Source organism: Hoplias malabaricus, chromosome 8 (assembly GCF_029633855.1).
Source record: "Hoplias malabaricus isolate fHopMal1 chromosome 8, fHopMal1.hap1, whole genome shotgun sequence".
Lineage (NCBI taxonomy): Eukaryota > Metazoa > Chordata > Actinopteri > Characiformes > Erythrinidae > Hoplias > Hoplias malabaricus.
In genome coordinates this window covers 28,221,564-28,242,172 of record NC_089807.1, presented here as the reverse complement: position 1 = coordinate 28,242,172, position 20,609 = coordinate 28,221,564, and the positions used below count along the sequence as shown (strand labels likewise).

The window sequence follows — 20,609 nt, the reverse complement described above, 5'->3', positions numbered from 1 at the left end:
ACTCGATAAGACTGGTATGACGGCCCTCCATGTGCTAGCCAGAGGTACCCTGATTGCCATTAGGTACCGGGATTAGATCCTCAGACCCATTGTGAGACCATTTCCTGGTGCAGTGGGCACTGGGTTCTTTCTGATGCGTGACAATGCTAGGCCTTGTGGCTGAAGTGTGTCAGTAGTTCCTGCATGATGAAGGTTTTGATGCTATGGACTAGCCTGCTCGTTCCCCAGACCTGAATCCAATTGAGCACATCTGGGACATGTCTCGTTCCATCAACCAATGTCATGTTGCACCACAGACTGCCCAGGAGTTGACTGATGCTTTAACCCAGGTCTGGGAGGTGATCCCTCAGGAGAACATCAACCACCTCATCAGGAGCACGCCCAGGTGTTGTAGGGAGGTCATACAGGCACGTGGAGGCCATTTTAACTTGTCTTGATGAATGTCCACTGAAGTTAGATCAGTCTGTAATTTGATTTTCCACTTTTATTTTGAGTATGATTCCAAATCCAGACCTCCATGGGATAATAATTTTGATTTACACTGATCATTTTTATGTTATTTTGTTCTCAATGCATTCCACTATGTAATGAATAAAGCCTTTTAACTGGAATATTTAATTCATTGAGATCTAGGGTGTTATTTTAGTGTTACTTTTATTTTTTTGAGCAGTGTATTTAAATTCATAAGTAGAAAGCCAAGCAGAGGGCTTTCCGTAGGAGGCGGGAGCTGTACAATTCCTGAAGGCAGGGGAGAGAGGTGCCAATGATCTTCTCAGCTTTTCTCGCAATATTCTGGAGGGTACTGCGGCAAGATGCTGTGCAGGCCCCGTACCGTGCAGGGAAACAGCTAGTCACAATACTCTCGATGGCCCTACTGTAGAAGGTGATCATGATGGGGGTAGAGGATTTTGCTCTTCTTAGCTTGCGGAGAAGGTAGAGACATTGGTGACCCTTCTTGGCCAGTGATGCCATGTTGATGGTCCAAGAGAGGTCTTCTGTGATGTGCAGGAACCTGGTGCTTCTCACCCTCTTCACAGCAGCACCGTTGATGGATAGAGGAGCATGATGTGTGCGAGTCCTCCTGTCCACAGACAGGACAAGTCCACAACAATCTTCTTGGTCTTCTCAGTGTTCACAGAGAGATTGTTGTGTTTGCATGAAGAGGCCAGCCGGCTCACCTTGCTCCTGTAGTGTGACTCGTTGTTGCTGACGAGGCCTACCACAGTCATGTCATCCGCAAACTTGATGAAGAGGTTGGAGGTTCAGCACACATCCTTGGGGAGCCCCCGTGTCCAGAGTGATGATGCTATATGAGTACTGCCTGTGGTCTTCCGGTCAGGGAGTCAAGCAGCCAGTTGCACAGTGATGTGTTCAGACTCAGTCTGTCCAATTTCTGAATGAGTTGTTGGGGGATGATTGTGTTGAAAGCAGAACTGAAATCAATAAAGAGCATTCTGACGGATGTGTCTTTCTTGTCCAGATGGGTAAGGGCTGATTGGAGCGCAGTGGATACTGCATCATCAGTCGAACAATTTGACCGATATGCAAACTGGTAGGGGTTTAAGGAAGGGTGGGGGGAGAACCTAATGTGTTTCATGACTAGCCGCTCTAAGCACTTCATGAGGATGGAGGTGAGTGCAACCAGGCGGTAGTCGTTGAAACAGGAGGGTGAGTTATATCCTGTACACAGAACAGTAATCTGAGTGGTGGACCACTCTGAGTGTGGAAATAACTTCTGAAATGCTAAAACAATAACCTCATTCTCAGAACAAAAATATTACCCAGCAAAACTCATTTATCACGTGTTAATACCCACCTGTTTCACAAAACGTTCATGGTATTCACCCAGATAGCAGAGTTTTCAGATTTGATGCAATATTTTTGCAAAACTTTAAACACATTCTCACTCTCAAAAATTATACATTCTGTACCATGCTGCACTTTGATCCTAAATGACACACACAGGCCACAAAAGTTAAACCCAACTAACACACTGCTGTCATTGTTAACACACTGGGCAGAAGTGTCCAGTAGTCAGGTAGATTTGTGTTTGGTACCTGACATTTACAGTGGAGTACAGTACAACTCTACAGCAGCATGGCATTGCTCTACCAATAATATAGACAGGAGACAGGAAAACATATTAAATGAAACTTCTAATTTCAGTTTTAACATATGTAAACTGCTAATGTTGCAAAATGGCCTCTTGTCTGTAGTACTGAAAGAGGGCTACATGAGAGTGGAGAGAACCTGTGTGTTCTCAAGACAGGAGTCCACATTTTATATGGTCTGCCTGAGTAAAATTATTTGACTGTGTGAAATATTCATTCATTCATTGTCTGTAACGGCTTATCTAGTTCAAGGTCATGGTGGGTCCGGAGCCTACCCAGAGCGGGTTTGAAACCCACAACCCCAGGACCCTGGAGCTGTGCGACCGCAAAACTACCTGCTGTGTCATTGTGCCACTCCTGTGTGAAATACAACAGTCATTATTGAGGACAATGTACATTTTGAAGTGATCAACAGTAGGAATCGTAACACTATTAACTGTATCCTGCAAATACAAATTTCATTTCATAGTTGAATATGACCACAAATTATTAAGATCAAATATGCAGAGAATTGTATAGCAAATAAAATGGCATATTTGAAACATGCTAATAATAATAATAATAATAATAATAATAATAATAATAATAATAATAATAGCAGTGTGTTAGTTGTCCTTAACCTTTGTGGCCTTTGTGGGTCATTTAGAATCAAAGTGCAGAACTGTGCCAAATGTTTAAAGTTTTGCAAAAAAAAAAAAAGGTGCATCAGCTCTGAAAACTCTCCCTAACCAAATGAATATTGCGTAACATGTTATTCATTCGATAAACGAGTTTTTGACAGGTGATAGGTTTATTTATTGATTTGGTTGTTTGTATATATATATATATATTTATTTATTTATTTTTTTGATAACCGGGTTTAGTATTTTAGCAGAAATTCGTCCAGGTTAATTTGTTCTGTAGGAATGTCCTCCACAGAGCTGCGTAAATAGTGGATTAAGACCGAGGACTTTTATTTTCTCAGGTTTCATGCTTCACGGCGCAGTCGTGTTCGCTTTGAATCAGCGGCACCATCACAACCAGAAAAAGAAACACCAGTGTGTGACCACGGCGACTGCGGAGGCTTGAGTATGAAGAGCTGAATTATTATATAGATGTATTTTGCACTGTCAGTGTTCAGAGACCGCATTAGCGTCTGTAGTTATGTAATATTTTGTTCGGTTTTTAGACTTCGCCACCTCTGTGCATTTGGATTGTAACGAAAGCAACGAGCTTCTCCCAGTCCGCTATCTACGTTTTCACAGAGGGGAATTCAACTGCATAATAAACAAACCAGAGATTTAAGACCGTCACCTAGACGCTTAGCGCTAAGTCCGTACACGAAGGGCTTCTCCAGAGACTCTCCAACACCGCTCAATAATGTAGATCCAGCCCGAGAGCAGCTCTCACGCAGCGGAGGCAGGTGAGAAAAAGTAACGGTAACGTTTTAACTGTTTTTAAATGCAGTGACTTGGTCGTCTCTGTTAGTTCGTATTAACTATTTAAATAATTATTACTTTAATGGAATAAATAACGTTAGTATGCTATTCGTATGAGGCTTAAATTGGTTTATTCATTGTCAGCTGCCCCTTCCACCTTAAGTTCTGCAGAAGTTACATTGAACAAATGCAGTATTTAAGGTGGACTGCTAAATAACCACAAGAAGCATACTCCCTTCGCTAGACTGTTAGTGATTTCAATAAGTAGATAACCTCGTTTGCCAGAAATGTAACTGCTGCATAATTTGAAGTGGAACGGAAAATTCGAGTCATCCCCAGCTTCCATACAGACAGCGCTAATTATGTGTAGAAAGCCTACCACTTTTTCCCCACTGGCCTTAAATATCAGTTCTCACCACATACTCACTACACCCACAAACAACAGCTCTGTGGTTTACAGTGTGGTGTGGTGGTCATTGTTAAGTTTCATTCTCTGAAAACAGATTTGTTTCTCCCCACCCCCATGCCTCAAATCAGGCAGACTTCCTTGGTTGCATGTTGCCTAGTGGAGTGTGAGGAGTGTCTTTTAGAAACACCTCATCAGCACCTGTTCAAACACAAGAATAACTGAATGACCTTCATTTTGCTCCAATACAGTGACCTGAACTGAAATCGAACTGGCAGTTTCCACTGTAAGATTGAGGCCTCAATGAAAAAAAACATTCTCAGAGTGTCAGCGTTAGTTTAACGTGGATATTCTAGAGTAATATAAATGTGTTAATTAAAAGCTAAACATAGGCGTTCAGAGTGGAATGAACTGCTCTGATTTCCTACTCGGTACTGAGTTCCAATTTCTCACTGTGGTGTGTATTGTTTGACAGTATGTGTGATAATGGTTGTAGATAATAAATAAAATAGTAGTTGTAATTGTTATGTGATGGGATAGGATAAAGTTAGTGGAAGATATTATTCAAAATTGAAAAATATATAAAACTTAACATTTTGGCTTTGGGCCGTTAGGCTGGTCTATGTAGCTTTGCGTGTTATTCTACATGTTAGTAAATCTTGGATAGAACTTACCTGTGGGGCCAAGAGATATATTTATAATTCCAGATGATTGCTACTGCTCTTAGTACCTTGAGTAACTCCATTACCTCTAGCAGAAGGACTGTTGTTGATAACAAAAGCAGCAGCTAAGCTATGAAACATAATATAGTGTTGTCATAATACCATTGAACTTGTCTACACATCACCTGGGTTATTAAGTAGATTAGGTTTACCATTTTGCATCCTGGTGATATATGAACTGTTCATTGACAGGTGTTGTCACACACATGGGTTTAATATAAACTTGGGTTTGATGGAATATAGTATAATTAATCCATAGCTGGGGTGTAACATAAATGTTTCTGTAACTTTGAAAATAGCTCTCCAGCAAAGGACTTTTCTGGCTTGTTTTTTTTTTCTTGATAATATATAAGGTTTGAACTAAAAGCTCCACCCATTGCTCTTTTAAAATCTCTGAAGTGTCCCTGTGATCAACAGAAATTTCAATGTGACTTGTCTCCCTCTGTTCAACTGTGAAGTGCTCCTATGTGTATCATCATTGCGTCAGGCCTGCTGTATTTAGTTACCTTTCTAAGAGACCAGAGTCAAGAGGCCTCTGTAATGTAACTTTATATGCAAGCAGTGTGGTCTCTCTAGTATCTGCATGTCTCTATTGGATTACATTGTTTTTGTTTCTTTCTTTCTTTTTTTTTTTTTTTTTTTTTTTTGTGTGAATTAAAAAAACAAATCATGTTATTTCATTTTTTAAGAAGTGACACTTTAAGTTTTCCTTTTTTTGAACATGCTAAATATGTCAAATGAGTTTGTGAATAAAAAAAGAGTAGTTTGTGAAATATTGTATAGCTATATTTTCATTATAAAATGTAATTGTTCTAGGCTTGTATTATTTGTCGTAAATCCAGAAATGGGCACTTAAATATCAAGTCCCCCAATATATTTTTGCTCATGACTGATTGTTTTTCTGCCTAGAGACTTGACATTGTCTTTAAATGTGTAAGCTCATAGACAGATATATAATATATGTCTGCCTATTACCATTACTGGTTTTCTTTAGGGAGGTCTGCCCAATATATTTGGCTTGAGATCTACTTTTAATAAGATGACTTGTGTGATTAAAATAAATTAAGGTCATTATGATGTACTTGGGGCGGCACGGTGGCGCAGCAGGTAGTGTCGCAGTCACACAGCTCCAGGGGCCTGGAGGTTGTGGGTTCGATTCCCACTCCGGGTGACTGTCTGTGAGGAGTTGGTGTGTTCTCCCTGTGTCCGCGTGGGTTTCCTCCGGGTGCTCCGGTTTCCTCCCACAGTCCAAAAACACACGTTGCAGGTGGATTGGCGACTCGAAAGTGTCCGTAGGTGTGAGTGAATGTGTGTGTGTCTGTGTTGCCCTGTGAAGGACTGGCGTCCCCTCCAGGGTGTATTCCCGCCTTGCGCCCAATGATTCCAGGTAGGCTCTGGACCCCCCGCGACCCTAAAATTGGATAAGCGGTTACAGATAATGGATGGATGGATGGATGATGTACTTGGAGTGTTGGATGTCTGGGCTGTGTTGGGGTGGGGCTGATAGCACTGGACAGCGACAGTCTTTTTTATTATTTCATTTCAGCCACAGGTCTTTTTGGTTTGTTTTAATGGTCTAATACTAAAACTTCCAAGTAATCATCAGTTAGTGCACATGGGAAAATGTTGATTCACATTATTAGATGCGATCAACCAATGTGCACAGAGAGATGGATTAGTCAATTACATCTAAATGACATCTTTTCTGTTATTTAGGTCGTAACTTTTAATCTTGCCTATCGTAGATTAGAATGCTTTTAAAACCTCAATGGTTAAATAAAGACAAATAGGTTTTTGTCATCTGGCAAAGATACAAGATAGTTTATTTAATATCCTCACTGATTGAAATTATCATAATATTTAATAATATCATATATCGGCTCAAGGTTATTAATGTGCAGCATGTTAAAATGTATATTTGGTCTTTTCATGTGTGAATACGTCAGCTGCTACTCTCAGTAAAGGCTTTTGATTTTCCTCCTGGGTTACAGCTAAATCACTGCAGGTCACTATGTAGTGATTTTGAAGAGATTAACATATGTGAACTAGTTTAAACTGTGTGTTTAGGCCTGTTGATTAAACTTCTCCTAATGTCCATTCTGAGGCATAAAAACTGTGTAGAATTTGAACCCTTGAGTAGAAACCATGAAATAATGCCACACCCTTCATGGGCAATGAGCTTGGTCCTTCAGTGGAAAAGAAAGGTTATAAAAGGAATGGTAGACATTAAATTCTCAGTGACTTGAGCTTATGTGGCCCAAAGCCTCGTTCTCTTTCCAGTGTTTTTTTTTTTTTTTTAACTAAATAGAAAAGTACCCAGGTATTAGTACAGTGTTCATAGCCATTAGAACACAACTACAGACTGTGGTTAACTTGAGACTTATGATTCATAATAGAACATTTCAAAAACAGATTTTTATTTTTATTTTTCTTTCTTTTTTGTGATAAACAGGCAAGACCTCAAGTAACTCAACTATAAGCCAAGTCAAAGAAAAAATTAAACTGCAGGTTTTCCTGCTGAAGCTGCAGCCATGTTGGAAGAGGATATGGAAGTGGCCATTAAGGTGGTGGTTGTGGGCAATGGTGCTGTAGGGAAGTCAAGTATGATCCAGAGATACTGTAAAGGCATCTTCACCAAGGACTACAAAAAGACCATTGGAGTTGATTTCCTTGAAAGACAAATAATGTAAGTATGCTCACATGGTCTCTTTGCTCTCTTACATTGGTTTGTTATAATTTTCTGAGTTTTTATTATCCATTCTCATTACCCTGAAGTGAAATGTTTGTGTTTCCTATCAACCCTGGTTTTCCTTTTTTAAGTACAAACAGGCCAGTTAAAAAATCTTTTAATAATTGTATTTCTGAACTTTTCTGTGAATATACAAAGCTTGAGGTTCTTTGACCTCTAAGATCTTACACTGTTACACTTTTAAGCTTCCAGCTGTTTCATGTGAACCCATTTCCAGATTGTGATTTATATCATTTACAGGGAAATTGTGTAAAATGCAACATAACCAAGAATCTGTTTATTTTCTCAAACATTTATTTAACTAACAGAACTGCAAAGACAAGATTTCTCCTATTGTCACTAAGCAGCTTGAATTTATTTTGTAAATATAAACGCGTTTTAAAAAAAGTTTTACAGGGCAGAGTAAAAGTGAAAAATGTAAAGAAAACTATAAACTGTTTACAAACATACCACTATAAGCAGGTGGATATAAGAGTTATAAATTCACAATTCACCTTATTTTCAGAAAAGAGACTTATCTGCACCAAAGATGAAAAGGACCATTTAAAGTGTTCCATGAAAGGTGCAAACACAAACATCTGTTATGGTTTGGGGTGCATTAGTGCCTACAGCATGGACCTGCTTGTGTGTGAAGGTGCAATTGATATGGAACCGTATACTGGGATTTCAAAGTGCCGTTTGCTGCCAATAGTGTAAACAGCTTGTCAAGAAATCCATGGTTATTGCAGCAACACAGTGCCATGCCTCATACTCCATGTCCCACAGCAGCAAGACAATGCCATGCTTCATTCTGCATGTCCTATGGCAGCATGACTTTGGACCAATCCAATGCCTTAATTGTACATGTCTGGTTTTTGAGTGGCACCGTGCCACCGAGTTACAAGGTGTAGTGGTTAAAGCCTTCTCCTATGAAATGAGAAAACCATTCAAGAGCCTGATACATCATCTGAACACACACACACACAAAGAATAACAATAGAACATTTCCTCATTACCACTACTACTAGCTGTTCTCTGTATGCAGCTCTGCCAGTCTGCAGTGGCACCGCCTGGACAACAATCCTGCTGGACTGTAGTAAATTTAGGGCATCATATGCCTTCAGAATTGTTCAACAAGCATATATTGTCACCAGATCCTAAATTCTGTGATATAAAGCTGAATCCAGCTTCTTATTCTGTAGTATTGCAGAATTCAATATATTGAAACTACATAAATCTAAGATAATAGAATGGTTATCATAAATTTTGAAGGGAGAAATACTTATTTGTGGGCTTCTATGGTCACTTGTGCAGCCATTTTTGATTAATAAGGAATTCATGACTGTTGGAGTATGCTTCTGAAAGTCTCCATTTGAAGGGCCATGTAACTGGAACACTCCACCCTCCCTCTCTATCCCACCAATAATTGAAACACCCTACCCTAGGCAAAACAGGGGGCTGGTGCTTGGGTATGGAAATGGCATTGGGTATCGTAGGGTGTGTATGTATGCTGTACTGACGTACCTGTAATGCATGTCTGTCTACTATCAGTGGTATATGAAGAAGAGTTTCAGGCAACTGTGACCCCTATCTTAAGCAGCAGTCTCAGCTGTCAAAATGGGCAAAAATTCCACTTGCAAAACTGCAGCCATGTGTATCTTCAGTTCCCAAATGATTAAAAACTCTTTAAAAAAAACACAACAAAAATTGATGTAACACAGTGGTAAACATAACTGTCACAAATTATGTTGTAGTGATTAAATTCTAATTTTGATTATATTTGATTATATTTGTGATTATTATACACCATTGGTCATAGACCCTTAGTCCTTTTAGTTAAATATTTAAGAGAATAAGCAAATCACAAATAGTTATTTCATGTAAAAGAATGTTTTGTGGAACAGTGGTTTATGAGACACGTTTTTGTTTTTTTGGGAAGAAAACTGAGTCATTTTAAACTTTTAGGGGAGCTCTTCTGAGATCATATCAGTAAATGAGCAGTTTGAAATTTCAAAAACTACTGTAGGGGCCTTGTTTCCCAAAAGCGAGTAACGTATTTTTAAGACAGCAAGTTCAAAATGATACTTGCACTTTCGTTTTATGTTGGTTTTTACGCAGTGACACTAGTGAATAGTTATCTCAGTGCACAGAAGGCTGATGTACATCACAGTTTCTGTTGGAAAAAAAAAAGGAACTAAACCACATGTCCACAAACCAAGAAAAAAATCCAAACTACTTATGAACCCAAAACCGAAAAACAAAGCAGAAAACTTATGCTTATCATCCTTATTTTCCATATTTTATCTTAGAGTACTTTTATGAAATGTCATGTTAAGCAACCTGTTTAGCTTTATCAGGTTAAAGGTTTAGTACTTATCTCACTGTTAAGCCAGTCATGCAACAATGTTTCTAATCACTAAATGAGCACAAGCTGAAGTTCCAGCTCAGCTCAGAAATTCAAAACTTTCAAAACACATACTATAGAATACTGTGGGTTGTAGGGAAAGGGCAAATCAACCATTTCGGTGATTATCTGCTGATGTTGAGTGGTTGTAATCATTTATCATAAGTGAATAATGAAGCCAAATTTTATAACTTCGTAACCTCATACTTAAGAACATTCTTAAAAACAAGGACTATTTCCCAAAAACATTCGAAACTAAAATAAGTACTTAAACTCGTTTGTAAATGTAACAGTAGTTTGACCTACTCCTAACTCACTAAATTCTTCTTAACTGGAAGTTCACGTGCAGTTCTGTCTTTAAACAGGCTGCTAATCATCTTTTTAAACATCTACTGATGCATTTTTTTCATGCTCAGCAGCACACACTTGTGTATACAAACATAAATTAATGAAGATTTAAATTTCCACGTGTTAATGCATCACGTAAATTGTACCCAACATCACCAAAATTCAAATCCAACAGCTTGAATGATGTAGTCAGCATACTTCTACACACTTAAAAATGATGGTTCTTTAAGGGTTCTTTATTATAAAAAAAAACACTGTTTTTGCTGTTTTTCTAATTTATAACCCCAATTCCAGTGAAGTAGGGACGTTGTGTAAAACATAAATAAAAACAGAATACGATGAATTGCCAATCCTTTTCCACCTATATTCAATTGAACACGCTACAAAGACAAGATATTTAATGTTCAAATTGATAAACTTTATTGTTTTTTGCATATATTCACTCATTTTGAACCTGCAACAAATTCCAAAAAAGTTGGGACAGTGGTACTGTCCCAATGTAACACCACTGTGTTACATCACCTTTCCTTTTAACAACACTCAATAAGCGTTTGGGAACTGAGGACACTAATTGTTGAAGCTTTGTAGGTGGAATTCTTTCTCATTCTTGCTTGATGTATTTCAGTTTCTCAGATGTCCCATACCATCAGAGAATTCTGTGCTGATAACAATCCGGACAGTCTTTTTCCTCTTTGGCCCTGAAGACACGACGTCCATGGTTTCCAAGAACAATTTGAAATGTGTACTCGTCAGACCACAGGACACTTTTCCACTTTGTCCTTCTCAGATGTGCTCAGGCGCAGAGAAGCTGTTGGTGTTTCTGGGTGTTATTGATATATGGCTTTCGCTTTGCATGGTAGAGTTTGACCTTGCACTTGTAGATGGAGCGATGAATTGTGCTCACAAACAGTGGTTTTCTGAAGTGTTCCTGAGCCCATGTGGTAATATCCGTGATACAATGATGTCGGTTTTCAACGCAGTGCCTCCTGAGGGATCGAAGTTCACAGGCATTCAATGTTGGTTTTCGGCCTTGCTGCTTACTTGCAGAGATTTCTCCAGATTCTCTGAATCTTTTAATGATATTATGAACTGTAGATGATGAAATCCCTAAATACAACTGTACATTGAGAAACGTTGTTTTTAAACTGTTGGACTATTTGCTCACACAGTTGTTCACAAAGTGGTGAACCTGGCCCCATCCTTGCTTGCGAACGACTGAGCCTTTCGGGGATGCTCACTTTAAACCCACTTGTTTCCAGTTAACCTGTTCACCTGTGGAATGTTCCAAATAAAGCATTCCTCAACTTTCCCAGTGTTTTGTTGCCCCTGTCCCATCTATTTTGGAACGTGTTGCAGGCCTCAAATTCAAGATGAGTGAATATTTGCGAGAAAAAAAGAAAAAAAACCCAATATATAATATTTATTCATTTGAACATTTAAATATATTGTCTTTGTAGTGTATTCAATTGAATATAGGTTGAAAATAATTTGCAAATCATCAAATTCTGTTTTTATTTATTGGGGTTGTGTAGTTTGGTATAATTTCTTTCATTTACCTTTTGTTTGTGCATTTTAGAGTAAATGATGAGGATGTGAGACTAATGTTGTGGGACACTGCGGGTCAGGAGGAGTTTGATGCCATCACTAAGGCCTACTACCGAGGTGAGTTTAATCAGGGAATGGTGTTCATCCTCATTTTTCAAGCCTAAGAACTTACACACTGACTAGTGTGTGGACAATTGATTACAAACTTTTCTGGATTGAATACACTAACTTTTTATATTCTCCTTGAAGAGTATGTTTAATACTGTTTTAGAAACAATTGGCAATATGTCAGGTTTTTTTTTATTTATTTATATAAATATAAACAGTGCCTTATCCACAGCATGGTTTCTGCACTATTCTACTCTGCTCTTTCAGTACGTGCTTGCACAAGGTTCCAAGCGTGCTGAGTAAACCTTGCAGAGGGCTGATTGGCCAGAGAGACTCATGATAACTGCAGACATCCATCACGAACTAGATCTCTGCAAAATCCCCATGCTGTAATAGTGATCACTCGACTCTCAGTGGCAGCTTATAAAATTACGCTCTTGGAGAGCTGGATAGTGCAACAAGGAATGAAAAGACTCTACTGAACTGTCTGAACTAATGCACAGCTAAGCTGTTACTTACACCTAAGTAGTTCAGTAGAATGGTTTGTGTATAGTTATGTATTATTATTATGTAATGGTATTTTTTGCCAGTCATTTGATTTGACTTTCCCACTCTTTGACTCCTAATCTTTAGATCAGAAAAAGCAATACGCTTGGGAAGGTTGGTAAACGTGTATATATATGTGGTATCTGCAGGTGCCCAGGCCTGTGTGCTAGTCTTCTCCACCACTGACAGAGAATCTTTTGAGGCCATCAGCAGCTGGAAAGAGAAAGTAGAGATGGAGGTTGGGGATATTCCTACTGTTTTGGTGCAAAACAAAATTGACCTCCTGGATGATACAGTGATTAAAAAGTAAGGCTCATAGTTAACATAAAATGACAGTATTTAATATAGCCATCTGTTGTTTTTTGTTTTGTTTCACGGAACTCTGATTTTAATGACTGTCTGACACTTTTATTGAACACTTCAGTGAAGAAGCGGAGGGTCTTGCCAAGAAGCTGAAATTACGGTTTTATCGGGCTTCTGTGAAAGAGGACCTTAATGTCAATGAAGGTGCGTAACTGGGGCGATAACCCAAACAAATGTTGACTTTATGTGTTAGCATCAACAAAAGTGAATGAGACAGCTTTGTTATTCTGTAATAAACCCTGGTGTTCTGTACATAAGATGTGCAAAGTTCAACTAAAAAAAGGCTACTTTTAGATCTGAAGGCCTCAGCAAGTTTAGCATGTTCTTAATTGACTTACAACATATTTATAAATACCTAAATAAAAAATAGGGGGTGCATAGTTTTCTACCCTCCTCCAACAGTTACATAAGTACAGTTTCTGTAGTGCTGAGCCTGGTGTAGCATCAGCAGGGGCTCTATTCTCCCTGTTACAGGTCAGTGGATCATCACATTGATTGTAAAGCTTTAAAATTTAAGGTGAAAATATCATCAAGTGTTCATTTAAAGGGGCCATTCATTGTAAAAGTGTATGCTTAATTGGCAGTGCTTAAGTGTTATCTTGTCATCTTTTGGTTAACCTGTTAATTTTTTGCTACACCCAAGTAATTCATTAGAGTGGTTTCTGTATTTTTAATTTTGTATTGTAGTTGGGGGCAGCTGTGCCCTTGAGGCTAGAGAGGTAAACTTGAGGCCGGAGGGTCGCCGGTTAAATTCCCGGGACCGGCAAGGAGAAATGAATTGACGGCTGAAGTGCCCTTGAGCAAGGCACCTAACCCCCAAACTGTTCCCTGGGCGCCGAGGTGGTTGGCAGCTCCCTGGTCCGGTTGTGTGTGTTGTTCATTACTACGGATGGGTCAAATGCAGAGAAGTAATTTCCCTTAAGTGGATCAATAAAAGTGTTTCTTTTTCTTCTTCTTCTTCTTCTTCTTCTTCTTCTAGTTTTCAAATACCTTGCAGAAAAATATCTACAACGACTCAAGCAACAGACAGCTGAGGATCCAGAAGTTGTTCACACATCAAGCAATAAAATAGGTGAGACCACCTTTAGATGTACCTAAAGACTGAGGTCCTGCTAGTGTTACATTCCTAAAATGTATCTTTTATCTTCATAAACAGATTAGTAATTATAACACATGCATGTCCATTAGGAATTGTAAATCAGCACAATGTGGAGTTGCAGCTTTTTGTATCCTACCATGTTCCAATCACTGCATAAAAGATGTTCACTACATCACTTGCTTTAGTAATAAAAATGAAATATAATTCTGCAGTGCAATTCGCTAAAAGGACAGCAGCTAACACACATGGGCTCACTCTTACTGTGTCAATGAAACTTTTATTATATATTTTTTCCAAAATCAGTTTGTTTCCTGTGTCATTCATACAGTTTGTGAGATGTTTTTTTTTTCATCAAAATGATCATTGTCTATTCACATGAGGCTACTATAGATACACTCATATATGAGTTATGCGCTGACCATGCATTATACGGCTTTCCATTTGAACCTGGATGTCAGAATTTCCGAGTTCCATGTGGGAAATTTCAACTGGGACCGCCCTCACAAGTGAGAAATTTGGGAGAGCCTCATTAACCCAGAGTTCAGAATCCAATATGGCTGCCCATATACAGTGTGTAAAATCAGTATTCAGTGTTGATGAATCGGTGTTCAGTTTAATACTGCTTCTATCAATTTGTGTCTCATTCAATCAGTTGTACACACAGTACTGACCACCTGCTCTATGTGAGCATGTTTGGATGCGTAGAATATTTGGCGGCACTGTGGCTTGGTGAATAGCACGTTCGCCTCCCAGCGCTGGGATCTTTGGTTCAAGTCCCATCTGGGTGGAGTTTCTATGTTCTCCCCATAGAAACGTGCGTGGGTTTCCTCCGGGGTCTCCAGTTTCCTCCCACAGTCCAAAAACATGGAGGTCAGGTGAATTGGCTCCCTAATAACTGTCCTAGTGTGTATGTGAATCTATGTGTGGGAGTGAATGTGTGTGTGCGCTCTATCCTGTGCTTGGTGCAGTCCTCCAGGTGGATGGTTGTTCCTTGTTGAGAGATGCTGTGCAAATTTTGGCTTTGAGTGTGTGTGTGTGTGTGTGTGGATTGAATGTTGAATGGAAGGGTGTTCTGAGCAGTGTTGATTGTAAAGCATCCTTGGGTATCTAAAAAGGTGCTATATAAGTGAGTGTAACTATAAATAAATAAATAAATAGAATATCGCATATTGTGCAGTTATCAGATGTTTCTAACTGTGCTAACTGGGAACAAGCTAACAATGAAAACCTAGCCCAAAGGGGTTAATAAATGGTCAACTTGGGTGTGACATCTCCGACATCTGACATCTGAGATAAATGGAATGCAGAATTATTCTCATGTTCTCCAGGACCCATGCAGAGCAAAGAAGTTGTAAACAACACATGGTCTCCCTGCAGAGGTCAAGTCATAAATTCCACAGAGCAATAAACAACTGTTATTCTTCTGAAACATTCATATAATCCCAGACACTCAATATCAATACAAAATAAACATTCATTTTCCATGGAGAAAAAGGAAAATTCCACCACACATCACAATTAAATAAATACATAACAGTACATGGCAAAAACATGGTTATTAACACCCCTTTTTTTGTGTGTTTTCATTGGTTTGGCAGGAGTCTTCAATACAACCAGCAGCAACCACCCGAACCATAACGCCAGTGATCTGAATGGCCGTGAGGTCATCAACCTGCGACCAAACAAGCAGAGAACTAAGAAGAATAAAATTCCTTTTGGTAGCTGCACACTTCTCTAGAATGTCTCCTCTTCTACAGCATGCCTCAACTGCCTTGTGTGGAGGGTGAGCTGCCTGCGTGGTCTGTGTGACATGGTACATCACCAACACCAATCAGAGTCAGGGATAGGCTACATCTCTATTTTAACCATGTTCAGTACAGAGGAGATCTTTCCTTTAGACAAGATCTTAGTTGAGGCCATCTTGCCCACATTCTGTCGTCATATATGTCGTCCCTGATTGATGTGGAGGAGTCTCATGTCACGTGTGATCATAGCAGCAGGCTGAATGTACTGTAATGGAGAAAATGTGGCAACGTGCACACTCTGCTGGTTGCATATGGTAAAGCAACCTTGCTGGGCAAAGTCTTACAAGAAGGGCTCACTGAATAATAAAATGCACTCATTTTCCTCTCCCCCCAAATGTAGTCAGTCGGCAAAGACCTGTTTAATGTCTGATATTTGCTTCTTTAGTTTTGCAGAGGGAGCAACGAGGTTTGCGTGAATCTGCTCAGCCAATTCTGGGTAGTAAGTAGGAATTTGTCCTGGTGCTGGATGACATAGACAAGTAAGTGTGGAACTATGGAGATTATGCAAACAGTTCATTCACAATCATGTGTCCACAATAGCACTAGATTTATGTACCTTATTTCAGTAATTCATAAAGCAGTGTCTGCAGACTTTGGATACATGAAAGAGCTTTTCTTAAACACAGAGGCACTTGAAGAAGGATTAACTGATCTCAAGTAGATCAGCATTGTCCTGGGTGTATGACTCTGTTGAAACATGTAGAATTACATTACAACGAAGAAAAACTTGGAAAGTTGTTTTCATTATGGCAGTGTGTAAATTGATTAGTCGTTCCCATCTCTGGGATTTCTTATCATTTGTCATTATTATTTGTCCTGTATTAAAATGAAAGTAGCCTTCCACATAACAAAACACTTTTGTCACAGTGTTGTCAGAATAGCACCCTAAATTTCCATTGCCTTTTCCTCCTTAACCTTGTAGCTCAAGTGCAATTCTAAATGAGCAAAGGGCAAATTTGACTTAGCTGATAAACAATTATTGGGGCATGATCACATTTTACACAATTTTTCCACTATCCCAAATGTTGTTGATCAGCCAAGACATATTTGGTATCTGACGTTAGCTTCTTCAGTGGGGAAAATTGTGTATATTTTTATTTTCAGTGAACTAGTCCTGTTAAACCACTGTTCTTCACGGGTTGTTACATTTTAATTGACTTTCTGAAATGACGAGTCTTGCAAGTCCTCTTCAGGGTCAAAGTTTGCAGTCTAGGGCTGGCCCGAATACTTTTTAAAGATATATTCTTTTTATTGATACTCATTTAGTAATTCTTAAAAAACTACAAATATAAACTGAAGTATAGAACACTATTATGGATTTGTGGCCATTTTTCACAACTTTAAAAATAACATTTAGCTAAAATCTTTTAAACATTACAAGTTTCTCTGTCCCGCTCTGGGTGACTGTCTGTGAGGAGTTGGTGTGTTCTCCCCGTGTCCGCGTGGGTTTCCTCCGGGTGCTCCGGTTTCCTCCCACGGTCCAAAAACACACGTTGCAGGTGGATTGGCGACTCGAAAGTGTCCGTAGGTGTGAGTGTGTGAGTGAATGTGTGTGTGTCTGTGTTGCCCTGTGAAGGACTGGCGTCCCCTCCAGGGTGTATTCCCGCCTTGCGCCCAATGATTCCAGGTAGGCTCTGGACCCCCCGCGACCCTAAATTGGATAAGCGGTTACAGATAATGGATGGATGGATGGAAGTTTCTCTGTATTTTATGACATACATAGTGTACTTCACAGGGAGTTAGGGGCTGTTTTAGACTCAGCAAGAGACATTAAATACATGTTAGCTCATTGTGACAAGACATGAGCAGCCACCAGTTTATAAAATTTAATATAGTTAAAATAGTGAAGTAACTCAGGGCTAAGAGAGTGTTCTGTTGTTGACTTTTAATTTGGAGCACTGGAGTTAACACTGGAATAGGGACCTGGCTCCTTTCAGTAATATATTTAGTGGATTGTCCTTTAAATAATAACAAAAACAAAACAAAAAAGGAACTGATGCTGTAAACACCTTGGGAAACACTAATGAGTTTTCAAAACCTATAAGTGTTGTTTGGGTCAGTCCTGTTAGTCAGTGGTTTTAAAACAAGGAACTTGGCTTAGACTCACCATTTCGTGTTCAGTTACAATATTCTGATTCAAATCAAGAACAGTGGCTTTAGTGTGGGATCAATGTTTAAATCCTTTTCTCAGTTAAGTCTTGTGAGTTCTTAAGATTGTGCATCACTTCACGTGGTATAGAGCAGGGTAACATTCACTAATGAAATTACTTTAAAAAAGAAAAAGCATACATCATTTTTACTCTCACCATTTGTGCATTTGACTGTTCATCTTTTGTGCAATATGTTTGTATTGATGGAGGTATATGATATGGTAACACAATCCTTCCATAAAAACTAGTTTATAATGTTATGGACAAATTAATGATTTCACCACATCCAGTCCTGGTTCCTAAAGGTATTTTTGTAAGAGAATAATCACTCTAAAACCTTAGCATTAACACAGTGCCAAAAATGTTTTTAAAAGTTATTTACTTGTAAGAAATGTAAATATAATTAGTAAAATATTACACTTTTTTTGGCAGTTTTTAAAAGGTCTGAAATAATATTACTAATAGAGGTAGTTACATACACTACTAGTTACATACAAATACAGACTCTTGACTGAAACCTTTCCAAATTGCAGAATACAGTTGGTATGATACGATTACAAACCCAATCACAAACTGCCCAGTGGATCAAAGAGAAGGTTTTTTGGCCGTAGATTACAACCAGATGTACTAGATGTAATATTTTACCCAGACTTTGTAAAATAAGGGGTTCAGACAGTGAACAAATAGGGGATGCATTAATTTTTCAGATTTTCTTTTTTTATTTTTTTGTTTTTGTTTTTTGTTTTGTTTGTTTGTTTTTTTTCCCTAATGTGGTTATTTATTGGAACAAAGATGAATATTATTAAATCAAGACAGGAATCAAGAACTGAAAGAACAGAATGCAGAAATCAAAATGCCAAAATATACATTCACACTATTTTCACAAAAATGGAGGGCAAAAAAAATTTGGAATCAATTTTCTTGAAAAATGGGAAATTTCTTGTTCACTGTACATGAGAAAAATCAATTTAACAAGTTTTGCCTTTAAAAGTCTGCAAAATCCAACTGATCAATGTTATTGAGAACACAGTTGCACCACTGATCCACATTTCACTATATTAGTTGACAAGAAGATCGACTCTGTTTTAAAGCACTGATTCAGTCAAGAAATTCTCCGCTTAGGACCATGGGGTGGGACGGTTTAGAATTATTCTGAATGGTTGTTGTCATAAATGTGTATATTTTCTCAAATTGGTGTCAGAATGAATTTTGTTACATGAAAACAGATGTACAATCTCATAAATGGCCTGGCCCGTCAGTGTTTCTGTGACATTCATGACATCATGACATTTTGCATGTGCCACTGAGACTGCGGCGTTTGACATTGGTTTGTTGGAATCATGGGTCTGTCATGGGCCATTACATTCACCTTCATGAGCGCACACACACACAACTCTTATTGTTTTGTCTCAATTGGGATCTTATTTGATTTTTTCTATAGCTAGTTTGGGAGAAAGACCATGTCTAGCTGATGCAATCTTAGGCTTAAGCTGGTTCCTGGTCAAAAGACATTGTCAAATGTCAGTACATCCCACATCCTGCATGTGTTCAACAAAATATATTATTTTCTTAGAAAACAGGAATATTTGCATCATTCTCTACATTCACCATTAGCCTTTAGGGTTGGGCGGTATGACTGCAATGTCCAGGGGTTGAAGTGGGCCCTAATGGTCTGGAACATAATTCAGCACATTTAATTAATAATTAAATACATGGAATGGGCTGTTTCATACACAGTTATGTGAAGGTGAGCTCTCTTTCATGCTCTTCACATTGCTGTTTATTACTAACGCTAGTCCCTTAACAGATCTCCAAATTTTTATGACCCCTCCCATTTCAACCCCTGCTAATACCATACACCACAGGTTTGGAAATTTTGTGGTCCATGTCGATCTAGTAAAATATTGAGTGTTAATTTTTAAAAAGAGTTTTAATTATTATTTGTTTTTTAATGATTGGCTAACAGTAAGACAAGAAACACAAATGGTTTTTTTTCTGCCTGTTTGGTGGTGTAATGCCTTGATACAAGCTACCAACGGGTACTTAAAACTTGTTCTGCCCACTCCATGAGCTACTTCGGGGTGATTAAAACTTGCTTGCCCTGCTCACTGAGCTATCCCAGTGCTATTAAATATCACTGTGTATGCAAACACATAAACCCTCCCACCCCCAAACATATTAACCATACAATAATGATTAAAATGTAATACTGCCCAACCCTACTAGCCACTGCTGTTTGTGGTCACTTCCCAAAACTCTGCCGTTAACTGATGTAAATGTAAATGTAGATGTGGTCTGAACCAACAAAATAAGTCACTGCAAATGCGAGGAGAAATTTTGTTACATTAACCATTTAGTGGTCAGTCTAGAAAACCCATACAAAACACATCTGTGTGGCTTACTGTTCATTTTAAACATACATTTATTCATAACAAGCATGCCTTATATTTCTTTAATACATGAATGTGCATCATTGGTACTCTCAGCCATAATGGCCAGCAACGTGTTTACAATTGTGATCTGCTTTAATATTACCTTTTATCTCTTTGTATTTTGTAATCCTGTGTATCTAATCATATATGGGCTTTTGCTATGAGGTCATGCCTACACTACAACAGATTCAAGGCACTTTATTTGTCGGAAAGACAAAAAGAGTCAAGAACACTAGCAGACAGCGCTACATTGAAAATATATGAGAAGTTTCCATGTGCTGTAATGTGTGATCACACTGCAAATAGCGGTTATACATCCCTTTTTCCTTATCCATGCCTTTTTCGTGGCTAAACTCTACATTTCAGGTGAATGTTGGTGAACATTCCTCCACCCACTGCTGTCTGAATACATACTACAGACTTT

At 38.6% G+C, this 20,609-nt stretch overlaps 1 protein-coding gene across 2 annotated transcripts; it reads left to right on the top strand.

Annotated features, from left to right (window-relative positions):
* The first annotated feature begins 3,081 nt into the window (after window positions 1-3,081).
* Window positions 3,082-20,580, top strand: rab23 (RAB23, member RAS oncogene family). Of its 2 annotated transcripts, none has more exons than XM_066678811.1 (8): window positions 3,082-3,179; window positions 7,110-7,343; window positions 11,714-11,799; window positions 12,486-12,642; window positions 12,761-12,843; window positions 13,679-13,771; window positions 15,397-15,516; window positions 15,989-20,580. In XM_066678811.1, exons 2-8 carry the CDS (start codon window positions 7,189-7,191, stop codon window positions 16,048-16,050), a joined length of 756 nt encoding a protein of 251 aa, XP_066534908.1. In that variant the 5' UTR covers window positions 3,082-3,179; window positions 7,110-7,188; the 3' UTR covers window positions 16,051-20,580. The 2 variants fall into 2 exon arrangements, with proteins under 2 accessions (XP_066534908.1, XP_066534909.1); XM_066678812.1 differs by adding an exon at window positions 3,280-3,513 and having other exon boundaries at window positions 3,083-3,179; window positions 15,397-20,580.
* The last annotated feature ends 29 nt before the right edge of the window (window positions 20,581-20,609 follow it).